The 20,780-nt window shown below is 53.9% G+C and overlaps 2 protein-coding genes across 4 annotated transcripts; both read left to right on the top strand.

Moving 5' to 3' along the window:
* Positions 1–2,458: 2,458 nt before the first annotated feature.
* On the top strand, positions 2,459–15,595 carry Hoxc6 (homeobox C6). 3 transcript variants are annotated; one of them, XM_060388490.1, is made up of 4 exons: positions 2,459–2,521; positions 2,873–2,991; positions 13,540–13,765; positions 14,464–15,570. In XM_060388490.1, the coding sequence occupies exons 3-4, from the start codon at positions 13,612–13,614 to the stop codon at positions 14,769–14,771; spliced, it is 462 nt and encodes a 153-aa protein (XP_060244473.1). In that variant the 5' UTR covers positions 2,459–2,521; positions 2,873–2,991; positions 13,540–13,611; the 3' UTR covers positions 14,772–15,570. The 3 variants fall into 3 exon arrangements, with proteins under 3 accessions (XP_060244473.1, XP_060244474.1, XP_021499176.1); XM_060388491.1 differs by lacking the exon at positions 2,459–2,521 and having other exon boundaries at positions 2,535–2,991; XM_021643501.2 differs by lacking the exons at positions 2,459–2,521; positions 2,873–2,991 and having other exon boundaries at positions 9,595–13,765; positions 14,464–15,595.
* Positions 15,596–17,449: 1,854 nt separating this feature from the next.
* Positions 17,450–20,336, top strand: Hoxc5 (homeobox C5). Its single transcript, XM_021643500.2, has 2 exons — positions 17,450–18,093; positions 18,777–20,336. Exons 1-2 carry the CDS (start codon positions 17,643–17,645, stop codon positions 18,989–18,991), a joined length of 666 nt encoding a protein of 221 aa, XP_021499175.1. The 5' UTR covers positions 17,450–17,642; the 3' UTR covers positions 18,992–20,336.
* The last annotated feature ends 444 nt before the right edge of the window (positions 20,337–20,780 follow it).

Raw genomic sequence — 20,780 nt, 5'->3', positions numbered from 1 at the left:
AGGTTATTGGCCAGGGAGGCCTGGAAACATTTCATTTCCCCCTAGACTCTGGGACCACCGAGGAAGAGCCCTTTCGTTTTTTAATAGTGAGATTATGGTTGCCATTGATAAAAAAAAATATGCTGCCCTGAAGCAGAGCCAGATGAACCCCTTGTCAAATGGCTCTGAAGAGCCTCGCCGCCCTCCCTAACACCAATCCCCTATTCATCCCAGGCCCGGCTCAGCAATGTCCGTGGCCCTAAGCGGTCGCGTCGGAGGGCGGGGTGCGTCTGGCGCCCGGCTTCTCTGGAAACGTTGCGCGGCCGGCCGAGGGTCAGACCTCAGGAACCTCAGCACCCCCTCGTAAGACACCCACTCCCCACTTCCCCAGCCCTCCGCTCCTGTTTTCTGGTTTGGAAAGAAAAGGAGGTTAAAACCCCGTTTTATGGGGGAATGTAATTTCGAGAGCGGGATGCGCTCTTTAGAAATGCGAGCTCCTAAATGCCGTGCGTCCCATTACCGAAATGGGTACCATTCGGCTGCTGAAGAAACGACTTTCTCCCATTCTTTACTTTTTTTATTAGCCAATCAAAGTGGCTTCCGAAAGCTATTTGTGATTTGTGAAAAATAGTATCTTCCAAAATGCTGAGTTGAAGCATCTCGCTCATTCCGCCTTGGATTTATTAGTCTAATCTCAACCGTAGAGACAGGGTGATGTAGCTATTAAGATGGGGGCAAATTCGTTTCTTGGGATTAAAAAAAAAATTAGCTCCGCGTTTTCTCTTCCCAGTCTTTCACCGAATGCTCAAAGAGGATGCAGGTCCTGGAGAAATCTGGGGTGCCAAGGCAAGAGCGTGCCTCAGGGGCTCCCAGAGCCCTCCCTGAAGGACAGAGAGGGTCGGCCTCCCCCCTCTCACAGGAGTGTCCCCAGAGAGTCCCTGAAAGTTGAAAAGTCACCCCAGCCCCAGTTAAAGAGGCTTCAGGACAGGTTGTGCGTGCCCCAATCTGGAAGTAAAATTTCCGGTGAGTGGTCGGCAGGGCCGGCCCAGGTCTCTCGGCCGCCCATTGTGAAGAGCTGGCCAGCGCTTCCTCGTCGTAATTTTTAACTACCTGTTATAAAATTTATGGGTGGGTTTGTAAAAGAAACGAGGTCTCTGTATCCGGCTGAGGCAACTGCTTTACTTGCTTGGGAGGAAGTTTGGGGAGGGGTAAAGGGTCTTCCTTTGGCTGGGCACTCAGCCCTTGAGGTTCTGTTGCCAGCTCAATGCCGACCACGGAGAAAGCTGCCCGCCTTTAGCCTCCAGCCAGCGGGGAGTGGTTGGGCTACAGCCTAGTATATAGCTTCTAATTTATCCTGCCCTCCCCACTCTGCACTTACTAGCAAAACTGGAGGTCTGGGGAAATGGGTGCATAGGCTCTCGGAGCAGACGGTAGAATTCAGGGCAGTGCTGGCTCTCTTAGGGGCCTGCGGACTCCGCAGATCCTAGCTGCCCAGACACTGAGAGGAATCTTTCCTTCTTTTCCTCTGAAGAAGACAGGTGTGTGGGCAACCTGACAGGGGGAAGGTTTCAAAGAGCCTTGCTCCTCAACAAAAAAGAAAGTCAGACCCGCACCATCCGTCTTCATGTTATCTTTAACTCTTTGGGGATCACGGGTCCATTAGAATCTAGAAAACAAGGGGACCTGAAGCGAGGAGCGGTCTTGGGTGCTGGGAGTGTCGTCCTGTCTGAGAAAGAGACCACCTGGGTGGTGAGAGTCATTTTAAGAGTCCTTGAAGCCTCTGGAAACTCTCACCAATTCTGCTGCCTCCAAAGGACTGCCAGGGCCCCGTCCAGCCCTGTCCTCTGGGCTTGGTTGGCAGGGCTGCCAGCGCCCAAGACTCGTCTTCCTTTCTGGGGTGGGGGTGGGGGCTCGCCTGGGGCCCTGCAGAGGGAAAGATGTGTTCTCTTTCTAGAAAACAAAGGTGGAAGTGAGGACGGTATCCGTGTTCAGCTCCCTCCTCTGCACAGCCTTCTTCGCCCCAGGGCTGCGGAGCCCTGCAAAGCTTTGATTTTTGTCGGGGCCAACATTATTACCTTCACTTATTAAGACAAGTATTTAAAATTCGGGCCAGCAAGAGGGGGAGGCAGTGGACCCTGCCTGTCTGAACTCCCTTTCTTCCCTCCCCGCACCCCTCTTCGGCTCTTGCCGTTAGTCTAGAACCGCCGGCCTTTGGGGAGTGGGCGGTGGGTGAGGGTGGGGTGGGAGTGGGGGGTGCTCTCTTTCTAAGAGAATTGGGTAAACATGGCGACCGGGCGCCCATTTGCACACGCTACACAAATGCAGCGCATTCCCGGTTGTTTGCAGAAAATTTACAGCTGAGTAATAAAAGTTTACGATCGACTCACAAGTTGGATTGGCCACAAGAAGTCATGTGGATTCCATCCATGAACGTGAACTTTTTATTGTGGTTTGTCCGTTCGGAGCGCTCCGCAGAACAGTCCTCCCTGTAAGAGCCTAACATTGCCAGGGAAACCTGCGCTGGGCGCTCCGTTCATTGCCAGTAATTTTTTTTTTTTTTATTGATCTGATTAATAATTATTTTTCCCTATTTAATTTTTTTCCTTCCAAGTGGAGTTGCCGGAAGCTGGGGGCACCTGGGGAGGGCAGGGTGGGGGGGAGAGGCAGGAGCTGAGAGCGCCTCACCCCTGTCTCTTCCCATACCCTACCCTCTGGCCCCAAGGGGCAGGAGGCGCGCGGGTGTGGGGCTGAGCTGCGGAGCTGCTGGCGTCTCCACCCCTCCCTCGCCAGGTTCTCCCTCCTGCCCTTCCCTGCAACTCCCCTTGATTTCATTTGGCTTTTTTTTTTTTTTTAATCAGGGCTTTTTTTTTTTTCTTTTTAAATTTCTTTAAAGTGTATATGCGTGTGTGTGTGGAGCTGAAACAGGCTCTCGGCAACCGCACAGAATGAGGACAGACAGAGAGTGGGAGAGAGAAAGGCAGAGAGGGAGAGGGAGAGAGACAGCGGCGCCCGGTAAGTGTTTCCTTATTGGTTCAAATGTGTAACTAATGGTCCGTAGCTGGGTGGCGGTTTCAGGCTCAGGACAGCAGCGGCTCGTGTGGGTTGGAGAAGAGGGGGCTGGTGAGAGGGCGAGCGCGTGGGTAACTGGGTGGGAGGACGGGCTGAGGCTGAACCCCGGCCACTGGTGGCGGGAGAGCGAGTGCGGGGTCGCTGTGCGGCGGAGTTGGGGTCCCGGGCGGGGGGGTCTCGGCCGCGGGGCGGACGCCTCCGGTGCGGGGCGTGGGGCCCGCGGGGTCTGTCCTGCCCCTTGGCGAGCCGAGCGCTCTCGGGTGGAGGAGCTGGGCCGCGGCGGCCGCGGAGGAGAGTCTGCAGTCTGCGCCGTCGCCCCCTGAGCGACGTCAGCCCCTCCAGCCCCAAACAAACTTTCCGGAGCCCCCGCCCGCGCGCAGCCCCTCCTTCGCCCAGGCCGGCTCCACACATGCGCAGTGAGGGCGCGGGGCCGGGCCGCCGAGCAGGAAGCGGCGCCCTCGGCGGGCGGCGGAGCCTGTTAATTGGCAATTAGGGGGTGGGGGAGGCTGGTGGCTGGTGCACGTCAGCCGCGGAGAGAGTCTGCCCACCCCGCCCCCGCCCCCGCCGGCGCACGGAGAGTGGGAGGCGCGGCGGGGAGGGTGGGGGCGGGGAGGCGGCGCTCAAAAGCCATCTTGTGCTCGGAGAAAGGAGGCCCGTCCGCGGCCCCCGCCCCACCCCACGCGGGACGCCGCCCCGGCCTCCCCCTGCGCCTCGCAGCGCCGCCCTCGATTAGGACCCGCCGAGTCCGGCGGACGTGGGACCGGCGGAGGCCTCGGGCCGGGCGAGGGGACCAGGCCTGGCGCGCGGGGCCCGGGCGAGGGCCCGGCGGGCCGAGGGCACTCACGCGTGGCGTGGGGGGCTCCCTCGCAGGGGAGTCTGGCCGGGGTGGCGGGGAGAGTCCCGGATCTTCCCAATAAGTGGTGCTAATGGCGTGTTGTCTAATCCTAACGTGACACACATGGCTTCATAACACGGTGGCTTAATTTCTTCCAAATGTACGTGGCCCTGACTGTTGCAGTTTGATATATGACTCCGCCCTGCTCCCGGGCCCGGGTCCGAGGAGACCCTGTAAGCGTGAGGTTGGTGTGTTCACAGAGAGCGGCGTGCACCCAAAATGCCTACACACCCAAGCAGACACACCTTAGATCTGGGAAGGCCGCAGGTTCCCGGCCGGGCCCAGACACTGGGGCACAGACTCACACCTTCAGTCTGCGTCAACCCCCCCTTCTCCCAGAGGCTCCACTGAGAGTCTTTGCCCAGCAGTGTGGGGGAGGGGACAGCTTGATTTCCTGTTAACCCCAGACCCATCGCCTGGGGGGCGGGGGGAGCGCACTGGTTAGAGAACCCGTTTTTATTAAATTGTTAAAAATGTAGTTCGACTTCATTCAAATCAAACCCCTTGAGCCCGAGCCGATAGTGAATCCTCCCTCCCCGGCCCCCACAACCACCTTCCCTTCGCCAGCCCCCCCAGATTTCCCCTTTTCCAGTCGACATAAAGGCCTCTGAGGTATTCTCCCGGGGGAAGAAATGGCATTTTCTCTCCCCTTTCCCACCCCACCCCCCAGTAGGATGGTGTGTCGGCAGAGGCGTCTGCCGAGGGGCTAATTTCGCGTTCCTTGTTTACGACCAAGAAAACGCTTGGCTCTCCCCAAATGGGCCCAGCCTGCCGCCTGCTGCTGCCGCGCTCTCCCGCCGCCGAGCCCGGCGGATGCCCGGCGGATGCCCGGGGGACCCAGGCTCCGGCGGACCCGGACGGGCGTCTGTGGGACCTGAGAGGGGCCGGGGGAGTGCGTTGGGACAGTGGACCGGCCCTGGAGGCCGAGCGGAGCCTTCTCCTGGCACACTGAGGGAACCGGCGATCGGTGAGGCCGCTATTTCTCTCTTCCGCCTGCATTTTGTTGGACCCGGTCCCTGCGGATGGCCGCAATGACGTGGGAGGGGGTGTCCTTTCGGGGGGGCATAAGTCTCCTTTGTTTCACCCGAAAAGAAAACCAGTTTTGGAGAAGCCGGTTCAGCCCAGTGTGGATTCACCTGGGATGTCAGAGGCCCCCTCCCTTCGGAGGGGCGGGCCTGGGCTAGGCCGGGATATTTCTCCAGGCCTAACTGGAGGTGCCACAGTGCCAGAGCGCCCGTCAGAAACACCAGCTGGAGGTGTTTTCCTATTTTTATTGATTTCCTGTTCTTTCCTGGCGACAGTCCTGCAGCCCCCACCCCCGCCTCATTCTGTACCCTTCGCCCTCGGACCCCTTCTTGGCAAGCGGAGAGGCAGAATGCCAGCTCTGGGTTTCCAGTCTGGGATAAATCAGCACGCAGCCAGCTCTGCGCTCGCCAGTTACTTTCGCTTTCCCTGCTCCCTGGTTCTTTCTGTCTCCGGAGCTCCAAAGGGAAGCGCAGAGGGGCCACGGGGCGATCCTCGGTCTCCTTGCAGGCCAAATTCTGTGTGGATGCGGGTCCTCGCTGCAGGAGAGCCCTTCTGGTTGTCTAATAATAGCCATGGAGGCCAAGAATAGAATTTTGCTCAAGGACTCTGCACACGCAGTGGTCACTGGGTTCTGTGGATCAGAGCTTTTGGCAACTTCCCGAGAGCCTGGGACCCAGAAGCACCCTCTGAGATCACCCTTTGGGCCCGCTCAGGCCCGCCCCTTTCGTGGTTCTGTAAGTCCTAGCAGAAATGGGCAGAACAGGCCCTTTCTTGCCTCCGTCTGACAATCGTAGACAGAACCCTACAGATTTCGACCTTGGTTGGAAAAGGCAGCTTTGCTGAGGTGACTGTTGTGTTCTGAAACCAGGCTTGGTGGAATCACATGTTTATTATATACAGTCTCAGACTCAGGGAGGGCTTTATAAGACTCACATTTCCTCATGGTTACTCGTATATTACCATGGCTGTATTCGATCAACACTGTTTAATGTGCATGCAGAATTCTGTCAGCCTTCACGGGCTGAGAGTGGGCTGAGGAGCTGTGCTCCGAAGGCCTGGGTGCGTCTCTATGGAAATGCGTGTGGCGTGCTGGAATCGCAGTATGCGGCTTCTAAAATCCAAAGAAGCTGCAAGGGCTCCCTGCTTTTGCTGTCTAAGCCAGAGAAACAACTCACCTTCTGCTGTCCCTCCTCACCTCCCTGTGGAGTCTGCCAGTGCAGGCTGTTTTCCAAGAAGAGCCCAGTCATCTTGAAAGTGAAGTCTGTGGGCTCTTTCATGGTTGTTGTGAGCCTGTGAGCAGTTCTGAGCCGCAGGGCTGGGCCTTAGAGGCTGGAAGCCTCCACTGGAATGGCAAAGGGATTGTAGTGGCTAAGGTGATTTCTGGGCATGGATCTAGGTGGCTGCAGGTCAAGGTGCTTGAAGAGGCTTGTGGAGAAGCAAACCAGGAAGGGTGAGGGTATTGTGAATAGCCCTCCTTCCCTTTGCTCCTGGCTCATGACCTCACCCTAGATTTGCCTGTCTGTAAAGCATATTGGGAGTTCTGGAAGGTCCTATAAATAGATCTGGAACCCCATGGGGTGCATTTTAACCTTGTAATCGACCTGAACCGGAGTGAGGTCCACTTGGAGAGAAGGCTGCTGGAGGCCCCGCTAGAATGCAAGCTGGGCCCTTTGGCCTGTGGGCCTGGAGCCCTGAGTACCGGCCACTGCCGAGAACTGATTGGCTTTCTTTTGCAGCTTTTCCGGGGTCACAAAAAGACAGAGCTCAAGAGGAAGTAGGAATGTCAGTGGAAGGCCCCATAAATGAAAGTGAGGGAAGACACAGGACTGGATGGGGTTTACCCAAACACTCAGGTTCCTGCCCAGACTGTGGCTCTGGTAGTCTCACAGCTTTTCTTCCTCGCTTCTTCACAAAGGTTTCAACAGAGTAACCCAGGCCTTCCTGCTCTGGCCACACCAACTTTGGGGTAGCATTACCCCAGGTTAATGCCCCTCGAGCAGCCCATGGCCTCCGCCAGGGTGCTGTCAGCCACCCCTGTTTATGCTTGTTTACTTGTTTTGTCTGCTGCCACCCTGCGTCAGAAACCCGCCAAACCAGCATATTAGCTCGGGGAGGACAAAGTCCAGGGCTCTTTCAAACCCTCTCCCCTTTCAGCACCCCTCCCTTCTACCCTTATGCGCACCCTCATTTTCCTTTTCTGAGGGGAGGAAGCAGAAATTGTCCTAAAATAGGGTCGATGTTTATGGGACAGGGGAATTATGGAGACACCATAAACCTCCTGGTGTCCTGGTGCTGGAGAGATTTCCAAACCTCTCTTCTCTTTCTACGGCTTTTCTTTCTTAGCCTTGATAACCAGTTGGGAAAGGGGACTATAGACCCCAAGGACATTTCAGCAGCCCTTCCTTCCTCTTCCTCCTTCTCCTGGCTCCTCTGTTCCTTTCTGAGTGAGCTTCTTTCATATATAGGCGGATGGATTTTCAGTCAGGGTGATGTTGGTGGATTCATAAAACTAGATGAAACATCTCACCTTTCCTCCTGTCTTCTCAGTCCCCCAAATAGCAGTGAATTTAAGCAAGTCCTACAAAATTAAATTGCTCCTTTGTAAGGGCTCTAACCCCCCCCCCAATCCTGCCAGGTGGAGACTCAGAGAAGTCAATGATTGCCTTTAATTTTGTTCCTAGTTATCAAATCTAAAACAGTATCATTGCAGTTAGTAGTATTCTTGTTTCTGAAATTAATTCACCTCTCCCCATCTCTCTCCCTCTTTCACTAGTATGAACTATATGATTCTTTCAGATCTGTTGACAATAAAGGATAAACTTATTTATAGAGAAATGACGATGGTGTTTCATTGTTGACTTATTGTTCCAGAACATAATAACATTTTATTTCTAAGTGAGAGAAGTTAGACCAGGAAAAGCTGGGGGAGGGAGGTAAGAGAAGGCTTGGTATTCATACAGTTTCCATATGACAACATACTGCGATGTCATAAATGCCAAGTTCTCCCATTTTAAATTCTCATAAACCTCCAGAATGGTCCCAAGTAATGGTCAATGTTCAGGAGCATCGGAGAAACCAAAAAGCTGGGGGCTTCTTTGGATTAGCACAGAACAGCACATTCCCTGTCACCCTCGTTCCTCACTTGACAGTCCCCCAGGCTCTATTTTGGCAACAAAAGTGCCCTAAATATTCTGGGTCTTGATTTTTATTTTCAGGTCAAGTAGGGGCCCCTGTTTTGCCTTCTTGGCATGTCCAGAGGCAGCTAACTTTCCATTCTCACTGGGTGTGAAATATTCTCCACAAGCCCCCTCCTCAGCTGATATTTCTGTTACTTTGGCTTCAAGGTGAAAGGCTTGAGGGCCTGGTCTTCAAAAGCCAGATTTTTTTTTTTTTTTCATATGAAGCCTGAAGGGGTCTCAGGGCAGATCGTGGTGGAACCCACTTTACTTCTGAACTTTAAGTCAGGGTCAGAGAAGCCAGACATGCAAGGGGGGGTTTGTGCTGGCCGATGTACTGAGGACGTGTTTGCTGGGAAAGGTCAGGCAGAGGTTTGCAGAAGCAGAGGAAGGAGGGAAGGCATGCCATCACTGAGCAGAGCCCCTCTGTGCACCTTCTCCCAAGGCTGAAGGGCAGTAAAGCTCCAGCTCATAATCTCTTCTTAGCTCAAGAGGAGCCACAGCACAGGCCTGAGAGCTATGGGTGACGATTCTCAGCAGCCTAACACGCCCCATTGGGTTCTTTTCTCCTTCCCTCCTTCCTTGCAGACACTCCAACCCCCTTCAACTGGTCAGCCGCAGCCCTGTCACCAAACATTAGCACCTGCAAACGGGTTTGTCAAATTTCACTTTCTTCCAGTGTCTCTAAGCTTGACTTTTGAAAGGAGCGATCCTCTTTGGAGCGCACTATGTGTATACAGGATGTACGTGTTAGAAAACCTTCCTACCACATCCCAGAAAACGGCCCCACCTTCGGTGAGCCGAGGTTTGGCATTCCCAAACAGACCAGACCCCCTTTTGCTCAGGTTCTCTGGCCTGATCAGCTCTCTTTACAATTCTTTTCCTGAGAGGTCCACGGAGATCAAAGGGGCTTGTTCACAAAACACCAGACACTTGGAATAGGGTTTTTGTGGTGTTTTTTTTTTTAAGTTTTTTTTTTTTTTTTTTAATTTAGTCACAAGCAGTTAGAGCTAGCTGAACTCTGGAACAGCAAAGCCTTAACCAAATAGTGCGATTGTGAGGTGAGCTGAGCAATTATTGAACTCAGCTTTCTCCCCAAGAGGGATTTCAGCTCTCGACAAGTGGCACAAAAGGGGCTGACGGGGTAACCATTCTGCATCTCTGGAAATCAAGAACTGGAGATGGTGGAGGGGCAGGGTCCCAGAGCTGCGGTGGCTTTTAGGCAGGCAGGAGCCCGGGCAGGCGAGGGGCCTTCGAGTCCAGCGGCGCCCGCTCCAGCGCTGGGGTGCACGCACAGCCAAGGGGGAAGCAGCAGAGCTGGAGCTGTAGTTGGCTTCGGAGGCCAGGAATGGAGTACAGCTGTGCATCTGTGCTGGAGTCAGTCACAAACATCCTCGAAGAGGTGGGGGATCCGGGGAGAGAGGTGATCTGCAGAACACAAAGAGTATCCCCGAATAAGAATTCCAGATCTCACCAGCTCACTTCAGACGCCTGCACACACAAAATTACTTTATTTGCCAGAGCAGAGAAGAAAGCAAAGACAAGCAAGCTTGTCCATGGCCATTCTAGAAACTGCAGTCCACTCTCCCTTCATCCTTTCCCCGGTTTAGAACCTTAGGGACCCCCGCAGCCTTCTCCTGGCTGAGATCTGACAAGACTGAGGTGGGGGAAGCCCCTAAGTACCCGAGCCTGGAGCAGCCCCGAGACTCCAGGCCAGCGATACACCCACTCAGGCCGAGAAGCAGGCAGTAAATTCCTCTCCTATAGTCAGTGCCCCTGGAAGGCATGCGTTTTGGATTGGGTGGCGGAGACTGGAGCGGCCAGTAGCAACTTTACCCCTTTATTCCTTTCCTGAGTCTTAATATTCTGTTTTTGAATCCAGTAATTGTAGCTCCCAAAGCAAAAATCTTCTCTTGACACCAAGTCCCCTCAGCATGCCTATTTCAGAAGTCCGAAGGCCCAGGGCATTACATAGGTTTTTGGACTGATGGGGAGCTTCTCTGATTTCTCTAGGCTTGTTCTGATGGAAACAAAGAACGGGAGCCTCCCTCCTTCCCAAGACTTGTGCATATTTACAGAACTGCACTGCAGTTTTAATGAAACATCTGTTCTTGCTTCTGCTGATGAGCTTCCATAATTGTTTTCAAACAAATTTAACAGGAAAATATAAATATATTTAGAAAAATTCAAGTCCCAGCCCCTTCCCCATAGACAGCCAATCTTTTGCCAAGGGAGGAGAAAGCACAAAATGGGAAAAGGAAAAAAATATATTATCCCAAGGAGGGAAGATCCAACTCCTATGACCTGCTCGCCCCCTTGGATTGAATCCTCTCAGTAAATTTCAACTGCATAATCAAAGGTCTAACTAAAAGAAACGTGGATTTTCTCCCTTTGGAAATACAGAGGAGAGTGTGTTGGAAGTTAATGTTCCCCAGAGTCTTTAGGTAGAGGGAAGGTATCTGTGTTTCTGATTCTCCTGGTATCTTCCTTCCAGAATTTCTGCCTTTCCCCCAGCAGCTGTTTTCTGTTCATTATAAATCGAGGAAACCTTTCAGGATCTGCCCTCTGTTTAGGAACGTAATAAAACACTTAACTTTTCCAGGCCTGAGACTTACTTTCTGCTCCTCAGGTCGCCCACCCCTGAGCCTACCACCTTTAGGCCCCAAAAGAGAATCTCCCCAACTTTGGCGCCCCTTTCATCTCTGGGTATGACTGAGGGTGGAGCGCCAGGAAACTCAGGCATCCTTGTTGGGAGGAGGGGAGGAAGCACCGGATTCCCTCAAAGCCCCTTCCTTCTTTTAAGGTCCCTCCCTCCCCCACACAGCAATAAAAGAGATTTGAAAATATACAAAAATCCACACACATGGAAGGCAAAACTTCATTAAGACATCCTATCTTCCATCATTCAATTTGTTTTACATTGCAACAATTTAATATCTTGAAGGAAGTACCACTGACATGATTTATCCCTCCAGCAATCTCACTCTGAAACAGGGGGAATTTTACTCTTTCTTGCCTTGGCTTCTACTTGTTACACTATTGCCCTCAGGGCAGACAGGAGGCTGAGAACTTTGAAAGAGGCTACTGGTGTCCAGGGGTGCACTGACTTGTTCCCTAGCTCACTCTCCCCTCAGCTACCTCCCCCCACACCTCTTGCCCTGTAGGGGGACCAGAGCCCCAGCCAGCTGCTGGAAACCTCTGTCCAGGCATGCCATGAATTTGAGTACAGTTGGAATAGAAAGCAAAAAGCAGTACTCTACTGTTGTGATTGGGGGTGACTGCTATGTTACCCCCAGAAGTGATTACTTTTACAATCGCTCTCTTTTTGGAAGCCTCCTTCTTTAGCCTCTTCATCTTGGAAAGAAAATAGTATAATCCAAGGGCAAAAACTTCCATAATTACAGGATCTTTCTTCTACTCTTCTAAATTCCAACCAATTTCCCTCCTTTTCCAAGGCAGAGGCTGGATTTTTAAAGCGAACACAAACTGCCTGGCAGGAAGGGTCCTCAGCCCCCTAAAGAGGTTCATGTACTAACAGTTCATCTACACCAGCTCTTATACAATGTCTGCTTTTGGGTTCAAAACTTTATCCCCCCCCCACCCCCTAGTGACACTCCAGGGAAACCTTAACGTTACAGAAGATGAATAAATGAGGTTTTTCCCCCAGCGTAGTCCCGTTTATGGCTTTATTGCTACCCATTGATTACTCCGCTTTGTTGCACAGAAGGAAAAGATCATAAAACCCAGCGACATCCGGGTTCTTGTTATAGTCAGACTAAAAAAAAAAATTAGGGAGAGAAAAATATGAGCATTCGCTGCTTCCTCCATGCACCTCATTGTCCTCTTTGTCAGCTTCGAGCGTTTTTAGCCTGTGTCGATAGCAAATTCAGTTGGATTAATCAGAGGAAAGCCCCAGCTGCATACCTTCTGCTGTTTTGGTTCACTCACTGCATCTCTCTCTCTCTCTGAAGCCTCTACAAAACTGTTCATTCCTAGTCTTCTCCTCCTTTTTCTCAGCCTCAAAGTGTGGGGGGAAAATGGAGGGAAGGGCTGCTGAGAATCCAGAGGTGACTGGCTGAAACCTGGGGTCCGCAAGTCCCACAGCTCGGGTCCAGGGGCACTCTCCTGGGCAGAGCAGTCAATCCAGAGCAGATAGGGTCTTCTGACCTGAGCAGGAGCACAGCCTGTTGGAAGGTAACTGTCCCTTGGAGTACCACCAATTTCGTCTTTCAGGCTGTGCCCTATGTGATCACATAGGACCGAGCTGTTCCAAATCATAAATTCTCACCAACATAAACAGGAGTTGATGTCTTTAGAAAGAATCCCAAAGTTCCCTCTCTCATTATTATTATTATTTTTTTATTATACATGCTATATTTAAGGCAGAAATGTTGCAAGAGTTTCCCCAAAAGCTAGGTCCTGGGGAGGAGCAGAAGGCTAGGAGGCTCACTTCCGGACCCCACTGTCCTCCGTGGTTGCACCCTCACCCGCCAGCTCTACCTGTGCCCACACATCCCCTGACACTCAGCACTCAGCCTTCCTCCGTGCTTCAGGAAATTTCCTTTTCCTTTTCTTTTTTTTAATTATTGGGAAAATATGCTGGCTAGTGATGGGAACTCAATCCATGGTTGTCAAGTCGTAATGTCTTCTAGAATTTCTGGGAACTTCCTTCCACTGGGGAGGACCTCCTCAAATGAAGCAACCAGGATGTAATTTTAGAAAAGGGGCAGACACAAAAGATGAAATTAGACTGGAAACACAAGTATTTCTCTGCCCGGTCTTTAGCCACAACACAGCAAAGTTAGCTGGGGCGGAGAGATTTCCTGGGACTAGACCTTTCCTTCCGCAGGGAACAAGGCCCTGCTCAGGGACCTGCATGCCCCGCCCCCAACCGGTTCATGTATATATGTATATATATATATATGTGTGTGTGTGTGTGTGTATACATACATACATATATATATGTATTCTTAAAAGAAATTCAAGTCTTACTTCCAAAGCACACACTTAGTCTCAACTAGGGAATCAACAGAAGCAGAAGCGATTTTTTTCCCCCTTCTTGACATCTGGCTTGTGATTGGCTGGAAGGGGGTCAGCTGACTTTGTCATTTTGTCTGTCCTGGATTGGAGCCGTCCCTATAACCATCTAGTTCCGAGTACAAACTGGAGACAGAAATAAATATTAAAGAAATCATAGCCCGACCAGGTAAAGGCAAAGGGATGAATTCCTACTTCACAAACCCTTCCTTATCCTGCCACCTCGCCGGGGGCCAGGACGTCCTCCCCAACGTCGCCCTCAATTCCACCGCCTATGATCCAGTGAGGCATTTCTCGACCTATGGAGCAGCCGTAGCTCAGAACCGGATCTACTCGACTCCCTTTTATTCGCCACAGGAGAATGTCGTGTTCAGCTCCAGCCGGGGGCCGTATGACTATGGATCTAATTCCTTTTACCAGGAGAAAGACATGCTCTCAAACTGCAGACAAAACACCTTAGGACATAACACACAGAGCTCAATCGCTCAGGATTTTAGTTCTGAGCAGGGCAGGACTGCGCCCCAGGACCAGAAAGCCAGTATCCAGATTTACCCCTGGATGCAGCGAATGAATTCGCACAGTGGTGAGTTTTACAGCTCCGAGATATAAATTAAATAAACTGAACTGGCTTTATGACCGGCTTCCCTAGAAGAACGGGCGGAGAGAGTTTTTTATGGCCCCATAAAAACAATCACGCTCGTCTCCTCGCCGACACCGAGACAGGGCCCCCTCTTCAGCCCCCTCTGCTCGCCTCCCGCGCTGGCGCGGAGGGGCCTGGCCCCCTCGGTCCCTGACGGATTGGAGGGTTCCAAGAAGAGCTAAGGGGGCAGGAACAGGGCAGGGAATGAGGGGAGGGGACAGAAGGTGAGGGAGCCCCCCAAGTCTAGTTAGGCCGGAGAGAAGGGAGGGAGTTAGGAGACGACAGAAAAGTGGGGAGAACTTTCCAGGAAGCTGGGCTGTTGGGGAAGGTGGGGGAGCCCAGGCCCTGAGAGAAGGGACCTTAACCCCAGTAGTTGGGATGTATATCTTTATATATATTTTTAATCAGCTTTTAGACAGCCAGCTTTCTGTCTGATTTTTTTGCCCCGCCCCCAGCTTTCTTTGGGACACATCTCCCACCTTGTGGGATAACTGAATGAAGTTGGGGTTCTGGCTGTACCCCCAGTGGGGGTGGGGCAGAGCGAAAGGAAAGAAGGCTCGAGCGCGAAGTTGAGAGGGTCTGGACTTTGCGAGACAGATGTTGCTGATTGTTTTTAGTGTGTTTTGTGCCTGGATCTCTAGGGGTCGGTTACGGAGCGGACCGGAGGCGCGGCCGCCAGATCTACTCTCGCTACCAGACCCTGGAGCTGGAGAAGGAATTTCACTTCAACCGCTACCTAACTCGGCGCCGGCGCATCGAAATCGCCAATGCTCTGTGCCTCACCGAGCGACAGATCAAAATCTGGTTCCAGAACCGCCGGATGAAGTGGAAAAAAGAATCTAATCTCACGTCCACGCTCTCGGGGGGCGGCGGAGGGGCAGCGGCCGACAGCCTGGGAGGGAAGGAGGAAAAGCGGGAAGAGACAGAAGAGGAGAAGCAGAAAGAGTGACCAGGACTGCCCTTGCACCCCTCTCTCCGCCCTTACTCACCCCAGCTCCCCGAATCACACACTCTGTATTTATCACTGGCACAAATTGATGTGTTGTGACTTCCTAGAAGAAAATAGGGATCAGACCTGAGAGTCAGCTCTGGACCCTCCCTCACTGCACAACTCTAGCTCGCTTTGCTATCTCCTTCCTGGCTTGTCTGCAGGCCCCTTCCCTCCACCAGGCCTTGGGGACCAGGTCCCTGAACCTCGCTTCAGGCTCCACTGATGTCCCTCCAAGTGAGCCCTCGGCTCTCTCCCCACCCCTCCGTCGCCTTTCACCCACCCCGCTCCTCCCCCCTGCGCGGAGAGCAGGCTCCGGGCCTGGGGCCTCCACTCTGGGGCCTCAGGGCCCTGCCTGGCAGCCGCGGGCGGGAGGCCTCAGGAGGACGCGCTTTGGCCCCCGCAGCAACCCCTAGGGCCTCTCCCCAGACCCTACCCGGCCCCTCTGCCCCAGCAAACGCCCAGTCCAGGCAAAGTGTATTTAAAGATTCCTAGGGGTCATTATGGCATATTACGAGCTGTGACCGTTTCTGTGTGAATATTTCTAGCTGTATTTGTGGTCTCTGTATTTATATTTATGTTAGCACCGTCAGTGTTCCGATCTCATTTTAAAAAGGATTTAAAAAAAGAGGGAAAATAACATAAAGAAAAAAGTGAATGACGTTTGTTTAGTCAGTAGGAGAAAGTAAATAAAGAAATAACCCCCTCGTGTTATCCTCCTGTGTAAATCCGACCTCTGGATCCGTTCTCGAATATTTAATAAAACTGATATTATTTTTAAAAGTTTATAATCCGCCTGCCTGTTCATTCTCCCTGTGGCGGGCCAGCCAGCAGGGCTCCCCGCGGCCTGGCCCTCGCTCGCCCGGCAGCACGGCGCCGAGCCTCAGGCCGGTGCTCTCCGGGCCGCGGCGGGGCTCTGGGAGGCCTCCGACCCTCCCTCCGCGGAGCAACACACACCCGGGAAAGAAGGAAAAGAATCGCCAGAGAGGCGGCCGCCTGGGCTCTCTCGGGGGCGGGGAAGCTGCAGCGAGCCCTGCTGGGCTCCAAGCCCCACGCGGGCCTTTCTTCCTGCCTGGAGCCTGGGAGCTTCGGCTTCTGAGCCCTGAGCCCAAAATTGGAGCAAAGGAGCCTGATGCGAGCACCTGGGCCGCCCTACGCCACTGCCAGCAGCTCGGGGAGAAAGAGGACCAGCGAGCAAGGCCCCAGCTCGCCAGGCCGGCCGCTGCGAAACGTGGCTGAGGCGCCCTGGCAACCGGAGGACGGCGGGATTCAGTCCGCAGAAACTGAGCGATCCAAGGACGTCTCGAAAGAGAAAGACTGGAAACTGAGTTCTGGCCTGTACTGGGACTCCTGGTCCGCCAGACAAAATAATTTCTTCCTTACAGCCCCAGCTTGTGGGTTCCTGTCTCTTCTCTCCTCCAACCTGGTGCAGGAAGGGCTCAATAGGACCCTAGCCGGTTCCTTGACTCCAGCCTACTTCCCCCAAGCCTCGGCAGAGAAACCTGAGTGGGTCTAGGGGAGAGGAGGGGTGGGAGGTCTCCCGGAGGGAAAAATCGCCAGAGTTTTTCGAACTCTCCAGGTCCCTGCCCTCCCCCCCGCCAGCCTCCGCCAGCGGAGAGGGGGCTCTGGCAGAGGCGGAGAGGTCTTGGGGAAAAGCAGGCAGCCAAGAGTAGGATTTGGGACTAAGAAAGCAAGGGGGAATCCCAAAAGTTGAAGAGACCCTTGCCAAAGACTGTCTGGGTTGCCCAGGCGCCTGGCCTGCCCAGCCCCCTCCCCGTGGACCTTCTAGCTTGAGGGGAAGCCCTGACTAAGGGCCTACCCCCAAAGAGTGCAGGCAGGCCTTTATCTCTGCCTCGCACATCATGTTTGTGGGGGCTTCAGTGTTGCCCCTCCACGCTCTTGGGCGTCAGCTCTTTGCAGCCTGAAATATCTGGCCTCTGAACCCCGGAGCGAGGGTCACCCACAGCCCACTGTCTGCTTCCGCACGTGTGAGCGCTGCCTCCCGCTGCTCTGGTGTTCCTAACATCCCGAAGTCTGCCCAGGCCTGCCTGGCCCCTTCTTCAGTCACATCCCAGGGAGCCCCTAGGACTCAGCCTGGGGACCCCTCCGCTTGCTTCTGCTCACTCGGGGACCTCCTGTCTCCCCTCCCAGAGCGTGCGTTAATTTTCCCAAGCTCCTCTTCGGCGGAACTGGGTCCAGTGCTCCCAAGCAAGAGGCTTTGACCTTTAGTTTAGGGAAGCAAGACAAGCCCTCTCAGTTCTCTACCCTGGGCTTGGGCGGCCTCGACCTCAGTCATCTCCGAGGTTTGGAAAGATCTGGAACTGCGCGTGCGCACCTTAACAAGACCTCATCTTTTCAAAGACCAGCTCAAGGGGCTCAGTCTGTCCAACAAGCAACTTCTCCACCATCCAGCGGCCACAAGGCCAAGCGACGCCTCGGGATGCAATTCTGCCAAGTCGGCACCAGATGTCGCTGTGAGCTCGTCGTCCCGACTACCCCCCATTCCGAACCATTTTTTTTCTCCCCCTTGCTTCTCTGTCTCACCACCACCACCCCCTCCGCGTTGGGCTTTGCCAACATATCAAGATGCGTTTCGCCGGCTTCCATCACTAACCTCCCGGAGGTCATCAAGCCAAATTTATGAGTGGCCGCTCCAGTCACGTGACTCTATTTAAGGCTCCCTTATTTGGGAAGAGCGCATAGGATAAAGAAAGAGATATCTCCACCTATAAATTGTGCACTTTGGAGAACAAAAAACCCCTCAACTTCAAAGAGTCACAAATCACCCTTAATCAAAAAGGGTGCAGAAATTTTTTTTGGGCCCTCCCCGCCATGAGCTCCTACGTAGCCAATTCATTCTATAAGCAGAGCCCCAATATCCCTGCCTATAACATGCAAACTTGTGGGAACTATGGATCGGCCTCAGAGGTGCAGGCGTCCAGGTACTGCTACGGCGGATTGGACCTAAGCGTCACTTTCCCACCGCCGGCGCCTTCCAACTCTCTCCACGGGGTAGACATGGCTGCCAACCCCCGGGCTCACCCCGACCGCCCCGCCTGCAGCGCCGCGGCCGCTCCGGGACACGCTCTGGGCAGAGATGAAGCAGCTCCCCTGAACCCCGGGATGCACAGTCAGAAGGCGGCTCGCCCGGCGCTGGAGGAGCGAGCTAAGAGCAGTGGGGAGATCAAAGAGGAGTCGCAGACAGGGCAGCCCGCCGGACTCAGCCAGCCACCGGCCCCGCCACAGATTTATCCGTGGATGACCAAACTGCACATGAGCCACGGTAAACTTTAGGACTTCATTTTGCGCGCTCGGGTCCGCCTGGGTTTTATAGGCCATGCGGGGCAAATAAAGAAAAAAAACCTGCGGCCATAAATTTTACGATCCAGGCATCAATGGCTCGTAAAACTGTCCACTAAAAGGCTTAGAGGCTGTGTGCGCCCAAATTTACGACGACATAATTGGATCATAGGAACAAAACGTGTATAAAAGGCAATATTCAATTTTTGGGGGAGAGGGAGGGAGTTAAAAAAATAGAGGGATCTGAAGGGTGAGGAGCGAGGGGCTCCAGAGTGGGGTCCCCCGCGGGCCCTCCCTCCCTGCGGAGCCGGCTCGGCCGGGATCGCGGCTCCGGAGGATTCCAGCGACTCGGGAGGGGCGGGAGGGGGGTCCCCGGTGCTCGGATCTCGAGGGTGCTTATTGTTCGGTCCGAGCCTGGGTCTCCCTCTTCCCCCCATCCCCCCTCAGCCCCTCCGGCCGCAGAGTGAAGGCGGCGGTGGAAAGTTTACTGCCCGGGCGGAGGCGCTTCACCGGGGCCAGGCCTGCCCGCCTGGCGGCCCCTCTGGCCTGTCCCACCGCGCTCACCTCCACTCCCTCCGACCACGGGTGGGGGCTGGGACTGGGGTGGGACGCTGGGGCGCTGCACGCTATTCACCCCTCCCTGGCTTGGGGGGATTTATGTTCCAGAAACGGATGGCAAGCGGTCCCGAACCAGTTACACGCGCTACCAGACCCTGGAGCTCGAGAAAGAATTCCACTTTAACCGCTACCTCACCCGCCGCAGGCGCATAGAGATTGCCAACAACTTGTGTCTCAACGAGAGACAGATCAAGATCTGGTTCCAGAACCGCAGGATGAAGTGGAAGAAAGATTCCAAAATGAAGAGCAAAGAGGCTCTTTAGAGGCAGCAGGGAGCGCGCGGAAAGCACCCCAGCCGGCTTTGGTCCCTGCGCCCTTCCTTTTCGGTTTTCCTTGTTCTAGATTTTGGGGCGGAGGCTGGAGCGCTGGCTCCCGGCCTCCCAGACAAAAGCGCATTTCCTTGGCATTCCGAATCCCCGTCGACCCAGGGTTCCGCAGGGCCGCCTGAGCAGCCTGTCTCGCCTCAACTCAGCTGAGCACCAGGCCCGGGCACACCCTTGCAGGCTTTGGCCGCAGGGCCGCAGCGCACTACTGGCCCTCGGAGCCGGCTATGTCTCGTCCTGGGCCGCGCCTCCAGCCCTAGCTCGGCCAGCCTGAGTTAAGGTGAGACAGCCCGGCCCTAACCCCTTCGTCACACCTCTTCACCCTCTTCTTTGTTCCTGCCTAGGCCGGCCAGGCCGCTGAAGGCTGTCTGTGCCGGGCAGTGGCTATGAGCAGACTTGGGGTGCTTTCCTATAGCAACTAACCTTTATAGCTTCTAAACTCATCTTTACTTATTAATGATTTGCATATGAAAGACGGAGCCGAAAGTGGGCCCGTGGCCCTCCCAACCTTCTAACCTCCTCCCCACAGCCCGGAACCTCCCCAGCCTGGCCTGCTGCATGCACTCTCAGGTTCATGGTCCCAGCCTGCTAGCTAGCTCAACTATTGGGTCTCTTGCCTTTGGACCCTAGCAAACGGTTCTTGAGGCTTTTTCCTGTATCTTGCCACATTCTCACTTTCCTGCCCCATTGCAGCCGCCCCACTATTTATTGACTCCAGGTCCTTCCTGAAACTATATTTTGTCATATCAAATAAAGATGAAGAAAGAGCAGGACTAAAGATGCAGTGACTTCTGTCTGTCTAGGGCACGCGTTGAGCAGGGATGTGTCTAAGTAGGCTCCAAGGTGTTGGCGAGGCCCACTTAAGCCTTCCCTTTGAAAACATCTTAAATACGCCTAGGAGCATCGAGAAGGGGGGACTGTAACTGAATTCCTTTCTCGATTTATGGTTCCAAGAAGGGGCTCTGGGATGAAGGGGAGAAGACTTGAGGGCCCCTGTACTGGCGTTTCCCATGCCCTGATTGTCTAAGGCACCCAGACTTTTCTAGGCTTGAGGCTGCTGGACTGAATTTGTAGTCTGTGGTTATTCCAGGAATGGGAACCCATGGCTCCACTGGCTTGTCTCAGGCCCCTCTGGCTCTCAAGGGCTCTACTGAGTCTTGGTCACCCCTGAGGGTCGCTTCTGGACAAAGAAGAAAGGCTGAGTCCTCAGTCTACGGTTGTGTTTGACTCCCAGAAGGACCTCCAGAAATAGTAGGTGCTACTAAGTAAAGAGGTGTGGGGTAAGGGGAGGGGGCCAGGTTTGAGCTTTGCTTCAGCTTTCCTAGCTGTGGGATAGGGCAAGGAGGGCTGGAGAGGCGAGGGCGTACTGCAGTGTGTGCTGGCCTTAGAGAAAACACAGGCTGCTCCCCGGCTCCTAGGGTCCAAGTAAAGGACAGTTAACTGGAATAAGAGCTGCCTAGACCAGTGCGGGAGTCATGTCTGTTTGCCATCATTTATCACAGTCTCTGAGATTTTGTATGAAGGGGGAGGGTGGCCTACCAGGGAGGGGGCACAGCTAACTCGGGCGGCCTGGGCACATGCTCTGCTCGGCTCCCCTCTGTCCTGGGATGCCCTAGAGGAGGAAGTACTTTACAAGAGAAATAAATGTGGGAAGGCTCCATAAAACTTTACTGCATTTCCACTCCAGCCTCCTACAATGGGGTGATTTCCTGGAGTCAAGCCTAAATCT

The sequence above is a fragment of the Meriones unguiculatus genome, chromosome 8 (genome assembly GCF_030254825.1).
Source record: "Meriones unguiculatus strain TT.TT164.6M chromosome 8, Bangor_MerUng_6.1, whole genome shotgun sequence".
Classification (NCBI taxonomy): Eukaryota; Metazoa; Chordata; class Mammalia; order Rodentia; family Muridae; genus Meriones; species Meriones unguiculatus.
The sequence above is the reverse complement of the archived record's forward strand: the minus strand, read 5'-3'. Positions and strand labels throughout refer to the sequence as shown.

Coding starts and splice junctions, on each gene's coding strand:
- Hoxc6 (XM_021643501.2), top strand. CDS start 13,366: ATGAATTCCTACTTCACAAACCCTTCCTTATCCTGCCACCTCGCCGGG. Junction 13,766..14,463: donor GCGAATGAATTCGCACAGTG/GTGAGTTTTACA, acceptor CTGGATCTCTAG/GGGTCGGTTACGGAGCGGAC.
- Hoxc5 (XM_021643500.2), top strand. CDS start 17,643: ATGAGCTCCTACGTAGCCAATTCATTCTATAAGCAGAGCCCCAATATC. Junction 18,094..18,776: donor CAAACTGCACATGAGCCACG/GTAAACTTTAGG, acceptor TTTATGTTCCAG/AAACGGATGGCAAGCGGTCC.